Source organism: Odocoileus virginianus, chromosome 22, assembly GCF_023699985.2.
Source record: "Odocoileus virginianus isolate 20LAN1187 ecotype Illinois chromosome 22, Ovbor_1.2, whole genome shotgun sequence".
NCBI classification, from domain to species: Eukaryota; Metazoa; Chordata; class Mammalia; order Artiodactyla; family Cervidae; genus Odocoileus; species Odocoileus virginianus.
The window spans coordinates 25,123,493-25,137,489 of NC_069695.1; the positions used below are offsets into that span (position 1 = coordinate 25,123,493).

Consider the following 13,997-nt stretch of genomic DNA (forward strand, 5'->3'; position numbering starts at 1 on the left):
ATGACCAAAAGGTGTTTGGATCCAGGTTTGTGGAACTAGGGGGCTTCCATGGTGGCTTAGACAGTAAAGAATCTGCCTGCAGTGCAGCAGACCTGGGTTTGATCTCTAGTTCAGGAAGATCCCCTGGAGAAGGAAATGGCAACCCACTCCAGTATTCTTGCTTGGAGAATCCCATGGACAGAGGAGCCTGGTGGGCTATAGTCCATGGGATCACAAAGAGCTGGACACAACTGAATGACTAACACTTTCACTTTTTTGTTGTTGCAGTTTTAACTAGATGGGTAAGAAAGCATTTTAGCCAAATAATTCTCGTAACTGTTAAGAAATAAGACTGATTTCTGTCACCAGCAGAGTTACTTAGAATGCATTTCTGGTGAGGAGTTCCAAGCGAGCTTGGAGAGATGCTAACCTTGTTGGAAGGTGTGGATGCTGTCTGGGTGAATGCTCAGGTGATCTCCAGGTCCAGGGTGTTACCTTGGATGGCCATTCTCACTTGATAGTCAGAGCTAACAGGTTCCTTTGCAGTGAATCCCCTACTTCTTATCCCTAGATAATAGGGCCAGAAAGAGGGAAAAGTAATAATCAGGGGTCGTTTCTTCCAGCACTTTCAGATGCTGGCTTAAAATAGTTTGAGTAAACGTTATCACATAAACTCCAACACTGGTCATATGATTTGTTTTCCAGACCAATGGAACCCCTCAGTGAATGACACGCTTACTCCAATATGTGTGATGACTTTTAAATAATTTCCTTTCATAAGTTTTAAACTTTCTTACACTTGCCAAAATGGTTAAAAATTACAGGCTGCATATGGAAATCAGACCTAGTAAGATATTTGTCAGATGCTCTCTAAATTCCATGTGAGTTACTGCAATTCAAAATAAAGACTTCTGAAGAAATAACTGATGTAATAAATAGAAATGCTTAAAAAAATCATGGCACCACTGAGGAAATGAAAATAAGAAAATGTTCAAGCTCTTAAAAACAGGATAACTGGGGACTTCCCTGGTGGTCCAGTGGTTAAAACTTCACCTTCCAATGCAGGGGGCTGTGAGTTGGATTCCTGGTTGGGGAGCTAAGATCCGCATTCCTCAGGGCCGAAAAACCAAAACATAAAACAGAAGCAGTGCTGTAACATATTCAATAAAGACTTAAAAAACAGGTTAATTTATAATTCTAACTCAATCTTCTTCCCTAATAGATTTATCTGAGAACTTGATTAAAATATACAAATTCCTGGAAAGATAGAAAATTCGATCTAGGTGGAATGTAGTGAATATATATTCTACTTAAGAGACAACAGAATTTTACTTGTGTTAAATTTTTTTCATCTTGGCAATGATGAAAATCCTAAATGGGTTTAAACTATATTCTCTAATTTTATAAGTATCATATATTAACTGTAAATAATTTAGAAATTATTTCTTAAAGTAAAATTATTAATACTTTTATTACCCTAAGAGATCCACTATTAATATTTTGTTAGGTATTCTAGTGTTTTTTCATACATACTTTAAATGCTAAAGAGTTATTTTATACAATTTTATATCTGGATTGTTTTCACTTAGTATTTAAAAATATTTTCCTGTATCATTAAAAACTCTGTGACATCCTTTTTGATGGCACATGGTATAGTCATTCTTGATTCAAGTGTATCTAAAAAGTGTTTGTTTTGCTGAGTTCTTACTGTGTGAGGGCACCTGCTCTATTACAAACAAAACATGAGCAGTGCTTGACTTCATAGGACTCTTAGTCAAGCAAATATACTGTTGTTTGCTTAGCCATTTCCCTATGGTTAGATGTCAAGATTACTTCCATTTGATCACTATTATAGATAGAGCTGAGATGAAAGGCTTGGAATGTTGACTGAGAGAATAGGTTTTGGACTCACAGAAAAACAGGTCAGGATTCTGCCTGTCTGACTTGTGAACTCTGTGAGTGAACACTTCCCTTCACCTCTCCAAGCTGCAGCATCCCCATCTGGGCTCTGGACATCATCATACCTCCCCTAGAAATATATTGCACATATAAAATAAGATAACGAATGTAATGCTTTCCCTAGTATATCAGGAGCTCAGTTATTCTCGGCAGTAGGAGTAATAGTAATATTCACTTTGTGCAGCTTAATTGGCATTTGGTGTTCAGTCTTTGTGACCCCATGAGCTGCAGCATGCCAGGCCTCCCTGTCCTTCACCGTCTCCCAGAGTTTGCTCAAACTCATGTCCTTGAGTCGGTGATGCCATCCAGCCATCTCATCCTCTGTCGTCCCCTTCTCCTCCTGCCCTTGATTTTTCCCAGCGTCAGGGTCTTTTCCAGTGAGTCAACTCTTCACATCAGGTGGCCAAAGTATTGGAGCTTCAGCTTCAGCACCAGTCCTTCCAATGAATATTCAGGGTTGATTTCCTTTAGGATTGACTGGTTTGATCTCCTTGGCATGTTGGTTTATCTTACTTTGTTGTAATTACATATCTTATTTTTTTTTAAAAGAGAAACTTTCTCATAGTTAATATCAAACAAAAGAAGGTATAAATTGCATATGGTTGTAGGCTGATCTTTGTGTAAAAGTCTCTAGAATTTTCCACTGAGGGTATCTATGGTGCCCCAGAATGGACTTTCTTGTAGTTCAGTGAGCAGTAATTCTCTTGGTGCGGGGGTTTACTGAGGGTCTTCTAGTCATGATGCAGTACTAACTTAGAATGCTCTTTCCTCAGCATGCAACTGCCATGGCCACTCCATCGACTGTTATTATGATCCGGATGTCGAGAGGCAGCAGGCAAGCTTGAATATCCAAGGCCTCTATGCAGGTGGAGGGGTCTGCATTAACTGTCAGGTAAGGCGCTATTTAAGTCAGCCTCGGAAATGAACATTCAGGAAGCCCTACTCTAAAACAATATTACCGGCCTCCCTGGGGGCTCAGTGATAAAGAATCCGCCTGCCAGTGCAGGAGACATGGGTTTGATCCCTAGTCCAGAAAGATGATGCATATGCCGCAGAACAATTAAGCCCGAGTACCACAGATATAGAGCCTGTGCTTTAGAGCCTGGGAGCGGCAACTACTGATGCTCGTGTGCCCTAGAGCCCGTGCTCCACAACAAGAGGAGCCACTGCAATGAGAAGCCTGTCACCACAACCAGAGTGCAGCCCTGGCTTACTGAAACTAGAAAAAAGCCCATACGGCAACAAAGACCCAGAACAGCCAAAAATAAGTGAATAAGTGATACATATAATAAATAAAAATATATTTTAAAACATTTAAATTATAAGACATTTAAAAAATAAATGATGTCAAGAAAGTGATATGCAATTGAAAGGATTTCCTGACACCTTTTCTCCACTTTTGTACATAGAAAGCCTGCTTAGCTGGATGTAATTTAGAGATTGTAGGGAAAATGGACTGAGGTATATTTGCCCAAACTCTGTTGATTAGATTTTTGGGTCTTTGCCTAACTGGAGGGGAGAATTCCTCTCGTCTTGACTGCTATCCAGTAGAAAGGCTCTAAGATAGGACAATTTGGTATCAATTTCCATGCTAACTTTAAATCCCATTTTCAAATGGATTCTGAGTCTATAGGAAGTATGTCATGATCAGTTAATGATGTCTGCCATTGACATTGACAGCAAATAAGAAAAACTGATTCTTCATCCCTTCTGTAGAATGATTGGATTCACTGGAATTTAGCTAAGTGGTGCATATAGCAGAGGAGGGTATATGTATATCTGCCTCAAGATATTCATTAAAAATTGTGTAAAGTGTTCATGAATTTAGTCTATATTCTGTCTTGTTTTATTTTAGAATGATGTTTTGTTAATGTTACCATTAAAGAGGCACTTTACATGAGGTGCCTATTTGTATGGAACCAGGGATACACACCCTCAGAGAAACCCACCATTTTCTGCATGGCTCCCTCTCCACACAGTTTATATCATCTGTCATCACAGTTAAATAGAAGTAAATATGCACCATAGGTTTGTTATGAATCATTGGGTTTTGTGAGTCGGTGAAAGATCCCAGGATTTTGTTAAAGCTATGTATTACAGGACCTTCAGTTGATCTGTGTGCACATAAACGTTGCAGGTGTCTGAAATTTGATGAAGGATTTTTATGAAAACCCTATAATGGATGTCATGTTAGTGATGAAATACTGAACTGTTTCCTTCTAAAGATTGGGAACAAGAAAGGATTCTTGTTACAATGCCCAGGAGGACCCAACCACTGCATAAGACAAGGGGAAAAAAAAGTATTAAGGTCAGAAAGGAAGTAGAACTAGTAGAACTGTTTTCTATTTGGAGATGACGTGATTGTTTATGTAAAAAAGCCTAAGGAATATACAAGACAATTACCAGAACTAATAAGTGAATTTAGTAATATTGTAGGGTACAATGATAATATAGAAAAGCTAATTGTATTTATATATACTAGTAACAAACAACAGGAAAATGAAATTAAAATTTGATTAAGACTAGTATAAAAAAACAAAATGCTTAGGAACAAATTTAGCAAAAGACATGTAAGACCTCTCTGTTAGAGCTAAAAAGCTTTGCTGAGAGAAATCTAGAAGAAACTAAATAGAAAAATGTAACATATTTATGGATTAGAAAACTCAGTAGTATTAAGATATCAGTTTTCCCCAAATTAACTCTGTACAGAGTTAATGGAAGTTCTTTTTTATTTTTTATAAAGACGTTGACATGTGGATTAAAATTTTATATGGTTATATAAATGACCTAGAATATTCAAAGTTGTCTTGAAGAAACTAAATAAAATTGGTGAACTTATCATACTTCAAGATTAACTGTAAAGTTACAGTAATCGAAACACTGCTACTGACATAAGGCTGGAAGAATAGATCAGCATTGCACAACAGGGAGCTCAGAAGCAGACCCAGACTTGGGTCATTTTATGTCCTCAATGGACGTTTTATTTTTAATAAAGGTACCGAAGCAATCTAATGGCAGGAGGTGGGGAGAGAAAAGAAAGTCCTTTCAACAAATAGTTCTGGAGTAACTGGATTTTATATGGGAAAAAGTTAACTTTGACCATCCATCTCAAACATACACAAAAAACTAAATTGATATGGATCAGACCCAAAACAAAGTTAAAACTTTAAGCTTTAGAGAAAAATATAAGAGATAATCCTTATGATTCAGAGGATGAGCAAAGTTTCCTTAGGTCACCGAAAACAATAACCATGAACAATAGACAAATTAGACTTCATCAAAATGAAAAACTTCTGCTCACAAAAGGCACTGAAGAAAATGAATAGGCAAGCCATGAATGGGGAGAAAATATTCCCCAAACATCATTCTGACGATTGGTTGGTATCCAGGATGTATAAAGAACTCCCACAGCTCAGTAATAAAAAGACAAATAACCTAATACAATTGCAAATGGTTTGACTATCCGCTTCACAGAAAGTGGATGTATGAATGGTCGATAAGCATACAATAAACACTTCATAAAAGTGGGTATCTGAGTGGCCAATAAGCAGACAAAGGGCTTAACATCCTTAGTCATCAGAAAAAATTTGGACCCAAGTTCAACCTGATGTGCTCTGTTGGAAGCCATAGTGGCCAACAACAGAGTTGAGAAGGTCATTGGCATTTGATGGAAGAGAGGGTGGACCACAGCTGTTTCCTATTTGCCCAAGATATTTATGCATGTAAATGAAGTCAAAGAAGTGGCCAATGTGCTTTTGACCTCAGTGTTAAAGTGAATTCAGATTTTAGCCCACAGGACAAGAAGTGGTAATAAATAAAAGTCTGTAATTAATAAAATCATATTAAAGGGGAGAGGATCCAGAAAGGGTCCTTGTTCTCCTTTCTGTGTTCTATGCAGACTCCTTTAGAATCAGTGTGTTATATATGTTTTCTTTTAAAATTTCCTATTGCCTTTCCTTTCATCAATGAAAGAATATTGTCATTCTGATTGTTTTCCAGTGGAGGGGGGGGGCGGGCAGAATTGAGCTAGATCCATCGTTTAAAGTTCTTGGAAATTGATGGTGCATGTTGGGTAATTTGATTTTCTGACAATTACAAGGATTAACTGTGAAGTATAAAAGGCTTCCTTGTATTGTACTTTAAAATGAGCTCTGTGTGTGAGACACATGCCTACATTTTCAATTCTCATAGCAGAAATGTTTGGGAAATGGTTTCAGAGTAAAGCATAGATAAAATTTTGGAAGGACGAGAGAAGGAGTTGTAGATGCAGTTTCTTCCAAAATTGAAAAAGATAAAAATACACACATGGCCCTTTATTCCTAGGGTTAAGCCTAAAGGTGATCTATTATCCATTTATCACTGTGGAATGAAGCTTGGAAGAGTAGCCCTCTGGAGTTTTTGCCCACTCAGATATCAGGTGCTTCAGTGAGAGGTAGCGAGGAAAACTTGGCCTGTTCAGTTCGTGGCCTCATTTCCTCTTCCAATGAGAAAAAATCCCAGAGCCAAGTTCAAGCCAGTGTCCTGTGATAAATCTTGGAGACTCAAGGTCAAGATCTGTGCTTTTTTTTTTTCTTCAGTGATTTTAACATTACAGTTGTGTATGACAGAATCATTTCTCAGGATGAATAGCACAAAATAAGGGCTTCTCCTGTATTCTTCCCTCTAAGTTTCTTTTGTTTCTTTCTAGCATAACACAGCCGGTGTAAACTGTGAGAAGTGTGCTAAGGGCTATTATCGCCCTTATGGCATTCCGGTCCATGCCCCCGATGGCTGCATTCGTAAGTTTCATTCCAATTTGATGTGTCTTAGACTTCAGGGAAATCATTGGGCTAAATTACGGTTGGCTAATAATTCCTTTTGTTTTCTCTGTCTCTTCATATTATTGGTTCTACTCCTTACTAACTGTGTGACCTCAGTTACGTAGTCTTTCTGAGAATCAGATTTCTTCTATATGAATGGAAAATGATAATCTAGTCTCTTAAGATTAAGTGAATTGCCATCAAAACCTCCTAGGAAGGGATTTTCCTGGCAGTCCAGTGGTCAGGACTAGGCTTCCAGTGCAGGCAGGGGTCATGGATTTGACCCCTGGTTAGGGAGCTAGGCTTCTACATGCCACGTAGCATGGCCACAAAAGAAAAAAATAAATTAAACAACAATAAAGAAGAAGAAGAAAATAATTTTTTTAAAAAAGAAACACACCAAAAAACCACCTGGGAAAATACTGAGACTTGGGCCTGTCCCATGCTAGGCCTGCAGCAAATGTTTTCTGTTGTTTTGGCATGTTTCTGTGATATCCAGCAATTTCAGATTTCATCAGAATTAGCATAAGACACATAGCAATGATTTCATAAGGATTTATGAATATTCATAATATTCAAAATAGTTATGATTCTTTGAGTACTTGCTATATACAAGGCTTTGCCTGAATAACAAATTTCTTTTCTCACAACAAACTTAATGTATTATTAGTCTCCTTTTTAGATGTGGAGAAATCAAAGGGTCTGAGTAGTTAAATATTTTGGCCCAGGTGACAGAACCACTAACTAGTAGGTTAGGATATTGTTCATATCTGTCCAGTGCCGCTGTAACCTACTGCTTCCATTGTACAGAAAAACGCCACTTTTTTCCCCCTATGCAATTATCAGTCATAGATCAGATTATGGACCTTGCTATGCATGTGAAATTGTTTGATTCTTTTATGTTCTCTGGCTATTGCAGTTAGAAAACAATTCCAGTCCTGAAGTTGACTTCCGTGCCCACCTTCCCCCCAAATTCATTCATTGTATCATTAAGGTTTGAGGGCATCGTTGTTGTTAAAAGCGGGTCTCTGTTTTCCTTCGATCTTCCATATCACCCCATGAAGTATGCCCATTATTTTTCTTGTGTTCACAAAAAATAGGCCTTGGCTAAGGAAAACAGGAGATTGTGGATATAGTCTTGCCTTATCAGGAACCTCAGTTTTCCATCACTTTTCTAGTTTCTTTCTTTGTCACTGAGATGGTCTCCTGGAGGTATTAGAGGCATAGCACTAAGAATCCACTGGACACATAAATAATAAGAAATTAAACAAAGGACCCCAGGAGAGGCCAGGCTGGGGGATGCTTGGTGCTCATGACCTGTGCAGCCTCCCAGGTCCTCACCGCACAGGGACTCGGCTGAGCTGTGACATATTTTTGCTGCCCAAAGTGAGGACTTTGGCCAGGTCAGGGGAAGTGAGGGTGTTACCAAGTCTTTAACAGCCCGCCTGTCCCTCTGAAGTGCAAACCTGACCATCATGTCGGTCACAAAAACTGCCTTCAGTAAGTCTTATCATTTGATTCTAACATTTGGATTACGGACGTGATCTTGCTGTGCTGTCTGTGGATTATATATCAGTGTCTAGGCATCTCACACTCATGTCCACACTCATGTCCAGCTGTGTAATGAGGACCACTCTGGACATTGGTAGTTGGCTCACAGCCAGGAGAAGCTCTGTCTGGCAGCCCTGCCAGGGGCTGCCGTACATGCCCACCCAGCCCCTCCAGTGGGGGGCGAGTGCCTTTTGCCTCTTGCCTGGTGGGCTGGGTGGTGCTCACATCATAAACCTCATCCTCAAGGCCTTCCCAGTGTGACTAAGCATTAAAGCCTGTCTCTGAGGGCCGCGGGGTTGAGTCACTGCAAACCATCCACCAGGTATGAAGTGGAAAGCAGTGGCCTTTCAGAAACACATGTGGACCAATGAAAGTACTGGATTGGCCAAAAAGTAAGTTTGGGTTTTTCCGTAGCACCTTATGAAAATACCCTAGTGACCTTTTCAAACAACCCAGTAATAAGGACATGAAGAAATATTGGCTTTAAGAGGTGCAATGAAGGACGGACCCTCTGAAATCCGGCGTTTCTCTTAGCCTGCAGCTGCCACCCGGAGCACGCGGAGGACTGTGAGCAGGGCTCCGGCCGCTGCAACTGCCGGCCCAACTTCCGCGGAGACCGCTGTGAGGAGTGTGCGGCCGGCTACTATCATTTCCCAGTTTGCTCCAGTAAGTCCTGGTGGTAGGAGGGGAGGCCTGGCTCCTTGGCTCTTACCTGGGCTTTGTGCATCGACCTCTGAGGGCGTGGCAGGCGGGGCGGGGAAAGAGAGGGGGACAGAAATAGGGCCAGGAAGGCTGTATTGGGTTGGCCAAAAATACGTTCATGTTTTTCCATAAGATGTTACAGGAAAACCCAGATGAACTTTTGGGCCAACCCAATATTTGTGTGAAAGTGTTTCCCAAAGTTTGGAACATTACATTTATATAAGTATGTTGTATAGTATTATTTATCTCCAACATGTTAGGCTGTGCCATAGACATGACCCTCTCATCAGACCCAAGGGGCAAATATTGGCAATTTCAACTTAATAGTAATCCATGTGTGAAGTTTTCCTTCATAAACCTAGAAAAAAATGTCATGGGCTTCCAAATATTTATTTGCACACACGTGTATGTGTTGTATTTCTGGTGGCCGAGGGATGTGTCTGCTCTTACCCACTTTACAGAGGAGCCCCCCATCTCACCCTACTGTCATGACCTAAGAGAATGGCTCAGTACCTCAGAGAGAAAAAATATGTATCTGTTAGAAACACCGTAGAACAGGGAGTAAGTGTGTTAGTATTAGTCACTCTGTCCTGTCCGACTCTTTGGGACTCAGTGGACTATAGCCTCTGTCCATGGGATTTCCCAGGCAAGAATACTGGAGGGGGTAGCCGTTCCCTTCTCCAGGGGATCTTCCCAACCCGGGGATCGAACCCAGGTCTCCCACATTGCAGGCAGATCCTTTACTGTCTGAGCCCCCAGGGAAGAACACGGAGCAGGAGGGTCTGAAATCTGCCGTGCAGGTTGTGGCGAGAGCCATGGTTTGTCTGCTCTGCGTCAGCCTAGAAACTGGAGTTTGTTGTCTGGACAGAGAAACACTGTCTCGGGAGGAGGCTGCCCCACTGAGACCTTAGTTGTTGCCCATTCCCACCTCACAATTCTCCTATCGTGGGAAAATCACATTGAGTTTGAGGCTGTGCAGACAGGACGTGTGTGGTCCCATCTGGCATGTGGTCGCCATCTGGCCCTGTACCCACCTGCGGTCCCAGGCTCACTGTTGAGTGAGGACCCACTACCACTGTTGAGTGTCCCAGTTTAGAGGACGAATTATATAACCATCTTAGAGTTAAAGGAGCCGACTTTTAAGCCCAAACATAGTAACACTGAATCAGGGCTTAATCAGTTAGAATCCTTAATTACTGGAGAGAGGCTGAGCGGAAATTTTATTTTCATAAGCAAAGTTTTAGAGTAAAAACTTGTAAGGAAACATTTAAAAAAACTAGTCTCAATTTTACATGAAAGAGCAATAAAGATACTAAAGGGATTTCTCTGGCGGCCCAGTGGTTAAGAATCCACCTGCTAGTGCAGAAGACACAGGTTCGATTCCTGCTCCAGGAAGATTCCACATGCCTTGGGGCAGCTCAGCCTGTGCAACACAACTATAGAAGTCTGCAAGCCTAGAGCCCGTGCTCTGCCACGAGAGAAGCCACCGCATCGAGAAACCCGTGCACAGCAATGAAGACCCAGTGCAGCCAAAGTTAGTTAACTGATTTTTTAAAAAGATACTAAAGAAGTCCAGTTAAGCCCTAATTGACTGGGACTTAGCTCTTGTGAGCACAGAATATCCATTTCTGTTCATTAGTATGCACATCATACTCATGTCTGACCTTCTTGGTTCTATTACTAGCTACTACACTTTTAAGTGAAGCAATATTTCCTTTTTTCTTTTTTGTCAGTTGGTTTTCACACACTGCTTTCACTTAAGTTGGAGCGGGCATCTTCCTAGTTATTGCAATTTACTGTTTTACTATGCTGTGTCCTTAATTTTTCTCCGTATTTTTTGATAAACTATTTGTTCTAGGAATTCCCATCCTTCCCATTTCTACTCCAAGTCCAGAGGATCCAGTAGCTGGAGATATAATAAAAGGCAAGTAACTTCTGACTTGGTTTAACTTCAGTAAAAACATTCTCCATATTCCTTTCCTGCTTCTATGCACACAGCTGTGTCCGAGTTCAAATCATTCTTACGGGACCTTGGTGGTGCCTTGTGGGCGTGTTGCATTTGGACTGCTCACCCCTCTTCCTCTTCATCCTCTAATCCTGTCTGGGCTTTGCAAAGGCACTGCCTGATGAAGGCGACTAAGCCATTTGGATTGTCTGTCTCCAGTTTGCTCAGCAACCTTCAGTGAGAGTCAGCTACCTGCCATGTGTCTTGGTTCTCCATGAAGGGACTCTGAGAAAGGGACTGAATGCAAGCCGTTCATTTGGGGGGTGACCCCAGGAAACCTCAGTAAGGGAGCGAGTCTGAGACTGAAGGGGGCCTTTATGAAGATGCCTTAGCGAGCTTGGTCCTGCGGTAGCTCCTGGAGCTGCAGCCCTCACGGCAGCTCTGGGAGACAGCAGAGAATTTGCTCAGCGTTCTCCCAGCTGAATGGAGAGCTTCAGTCACCTGCCGGGTGGGGAGGGCTGCCTCTGGGCCATTACCTCTCTGGACCTGGCCTGCAGGGGGCGCCCAGGAGCTGCTGCAGCCAGAAAAGTGCCCCGGGAAGAGTGGCCGGGTGTGCGGAAGCAGGCTTTGGGGTGGAGAGGTGCTCTGGCTACATAATCCCTGATTCTACACGTGTTTTGTGAGCACCTGCCATGTGTCTGGCACCGTTCTGGCTGCAGGGGACTTCGCAGTGAAGTAAATTTCCCAGCTCTCCTGTAGCTTATACAACTTATATTTTAGTTGGGGGTAGGGTGGGGGCAACTCATACAGTAACATATGTAACATATAAACAAGTAAAATCACTAATGTGTTAGATGGTTAATATGCAGGGTTGTGTCTTGTACAGGGTGCTCCTTTTACATGGGAATCATTCAGAATGGGGAACTTACGCATCCCTCAGGCTGTGTCTCATATCATTGGTGTAAAATATTCCAGTTAAGAATTTCCAAAGGCAGGTGATGGATCTCACAGATTCAAGGTCACTTTGGGGATATTTGAAGTTACTGACTCCCTATAATAAAGGTTGGCCAGATTTCTGTTCATTTAATCTCATTAAAAGTATCACAAAAAGGTACTGATTTATTTAAAGAGAAGCAATCCATCTGCAATACAGAAGACACAGGAGATGCGGGTTCGATCTCTGGGTCGGGAAGATCCCCTGGAGGAAGAAATGGCAACCTACTCCAGTATTCTTGCCTGGGAGATCCCATGGACAGAGGAGCCTGGTGGGCTACAGTCCATGGGGTGGCAAAGAGTCAGACACAGCTGAAGCAACTGAGCATGCATGTGCACACACACTTGGTCTCTTGAGGACAGTAGCTGTGCTTGACTTACTTTCTGATCTCCACGCATGGTATTCTACCCACAGTGGGTACAGCGAGTGTGTCCTTGTTTGCCGTTTGATTAGAATGGGGCTCAGCTTTTGAGCCTGGATTACAATACACATCTCTGATCTCCTTCCACAAGCATGTTTTAGGTACTCTGTTTCTGGTCTGTTTCCAGTAATCCCTTTGTTATTCTGTTCCCTTTTCTCCCCAGATAGGCTGGTGGTGATTTACGGAAGGAAATTTAATTGAATTAGAAGGGAAGTTCAGACTTCTGTTACAAAATATTAGGGAAGCCTCAGAACACAGCCTGGAGGAAAAAAAAAATTCCACTTAGCGCAGTTAGATTTGTTTGGGAATTTGAAAGCAGAGAGATCCCATTCAATTTGATTTTCTACTAATGCACTTTAAAAATACCCAGTTTGGGGCCTGACCTCTGGCAGTGAACCTTAGGAGCACAAACATCTCAACTGCCAGGAGATACACAGCATTGGGTGATACCAGGTCTCTCCCGTCCCTGAGGATTTTAATTCATTGAGGCCCATTAATGCTTTCATGTCTTCTCAGTGGTTCTTACACAAAGCTGTGTTTAAGAACTTGCTTTTACAAAATGTAAATGCCTGTGTTTCACCCTGAGATCTTAAATCTAGATTTCCAGGGTGAAGTTCAGGCTGGTATTTAGAACAGATTTTCTAGATGATTCTGGCCTGTCTCTTGCATGCATGCCAAGTCGTTTCAGTCCTGTCTGACTCTTTGTGACCCCGTGGACTGTAGTCCACCAGGCCCCTCTGTCCATGGGATTCTCCAGGTAAGAATACTGGAGTGGGTTGCCATGCCCTCCTCCAGCAGATCTTCCCGACCCAGGGATCGAACCAGCTTCTCTTATGTCTCCTGCATTGGCAGGTGGGTTCCACTAGTGCCACCTGGGGAAATTTCCAGGGGTGAAGTTCAGGCTGGTATTTTGAATGTATTTTCTAGATGATTCTGGTGTATGTCTCTTGTTAAGAACCACTGCTCTGATTTAAAAAAAAAGAACCACTGCTCTGATTAGAAGAAATTTGTATTTCATGGTTGGCAGACTTTTCTGTAAAGATATAGTAAGTATTTTTAGCTTTGTAGCCAAAGTTGCATGTACTCGACTGCTGTTGTAACATGAAAAGAATAGACAATACATGAATGAATGAGCTTGGCTGTGTTCTAGTAAAACTTTGTTTACTAAAGCAAAAGGATCTGACCCTCAGACCATAGTTTACAGATCCGGGGACTCTATCAGCATCTCTTGAGTTTGGGATTCCACACCCAGGCAATGATGTTTTACCAGGAGATTCCAGTATGCAGCCCAGATCGAGAAATACTGTTCTAGAAATTCCATAGGCTCAGTTCCAGACACTTGAAACAAAGGAGACTTGAAGCAAAAGGACAGAACCATTTTGTAGGCCAGAATGTTTTTAGCTTTACATGACCCTGGATATTATTGGGATTTTCTGGGTCCAAGTGATCATTTATAACCACTGGGTATTTATTTTTAGAAAGTTCATGTTTAGTAGACATATCTTCAAGGAATCTTTTTGAAAATGAAAGGATACATGAAACAGTCACTCTCTAGAGGGACACTGGCTGCTGGGGACTCTTATTCCTCCAAGTTCAAACGAAGAGTGATGAAGAGCAAAATCAACAGCTGCGGAAAGACTCTAAGTG

At 41.6% G+C, this 13,997-nt stretch overlaps 1 protein-coding gene across 3 annotated transcripts in view; it reads left to right on the forward strand.

The window, feature by feature from the left end:
• LAMA3 (laminin subunit alpha 3) overlaps nucleotides 1-13,997 on the forward strand; it is a 246,512-nt gene that overhangs the window by 71,170 nt on the left and 161,345 nt on the right. For 2 of the 3 annotated variants that reach the window (XM_070452750.1, XM_070452751.1), the window contains 4 exons: nucleotides 2,712-2,830; nucleotides 6,626-6,716; nucleotides 8,823-8,954; nucleotides 10,849-10,914. In XM_070452750.1, coding sequence (XP_070308851.1) covers nucleotides 2,712-2,830; nucleotides 6,626-6,716; nucleotides 8,823-8,954; nucleotides 10,849-10,914 — 408 coding nt within the window. Of the gene's footprint in view, nucleotides 1-2,711; nucleotides 2,831-6,625; nucleotides 6,717-8,822; nucleotides 8,955-10,356; nucleotides 10,525-10,848; nucleotides 10,915-13,997 lie in introns of those variants that run through there. The other variant, XM_070452752.1, reaches the window with a different exon arrangement.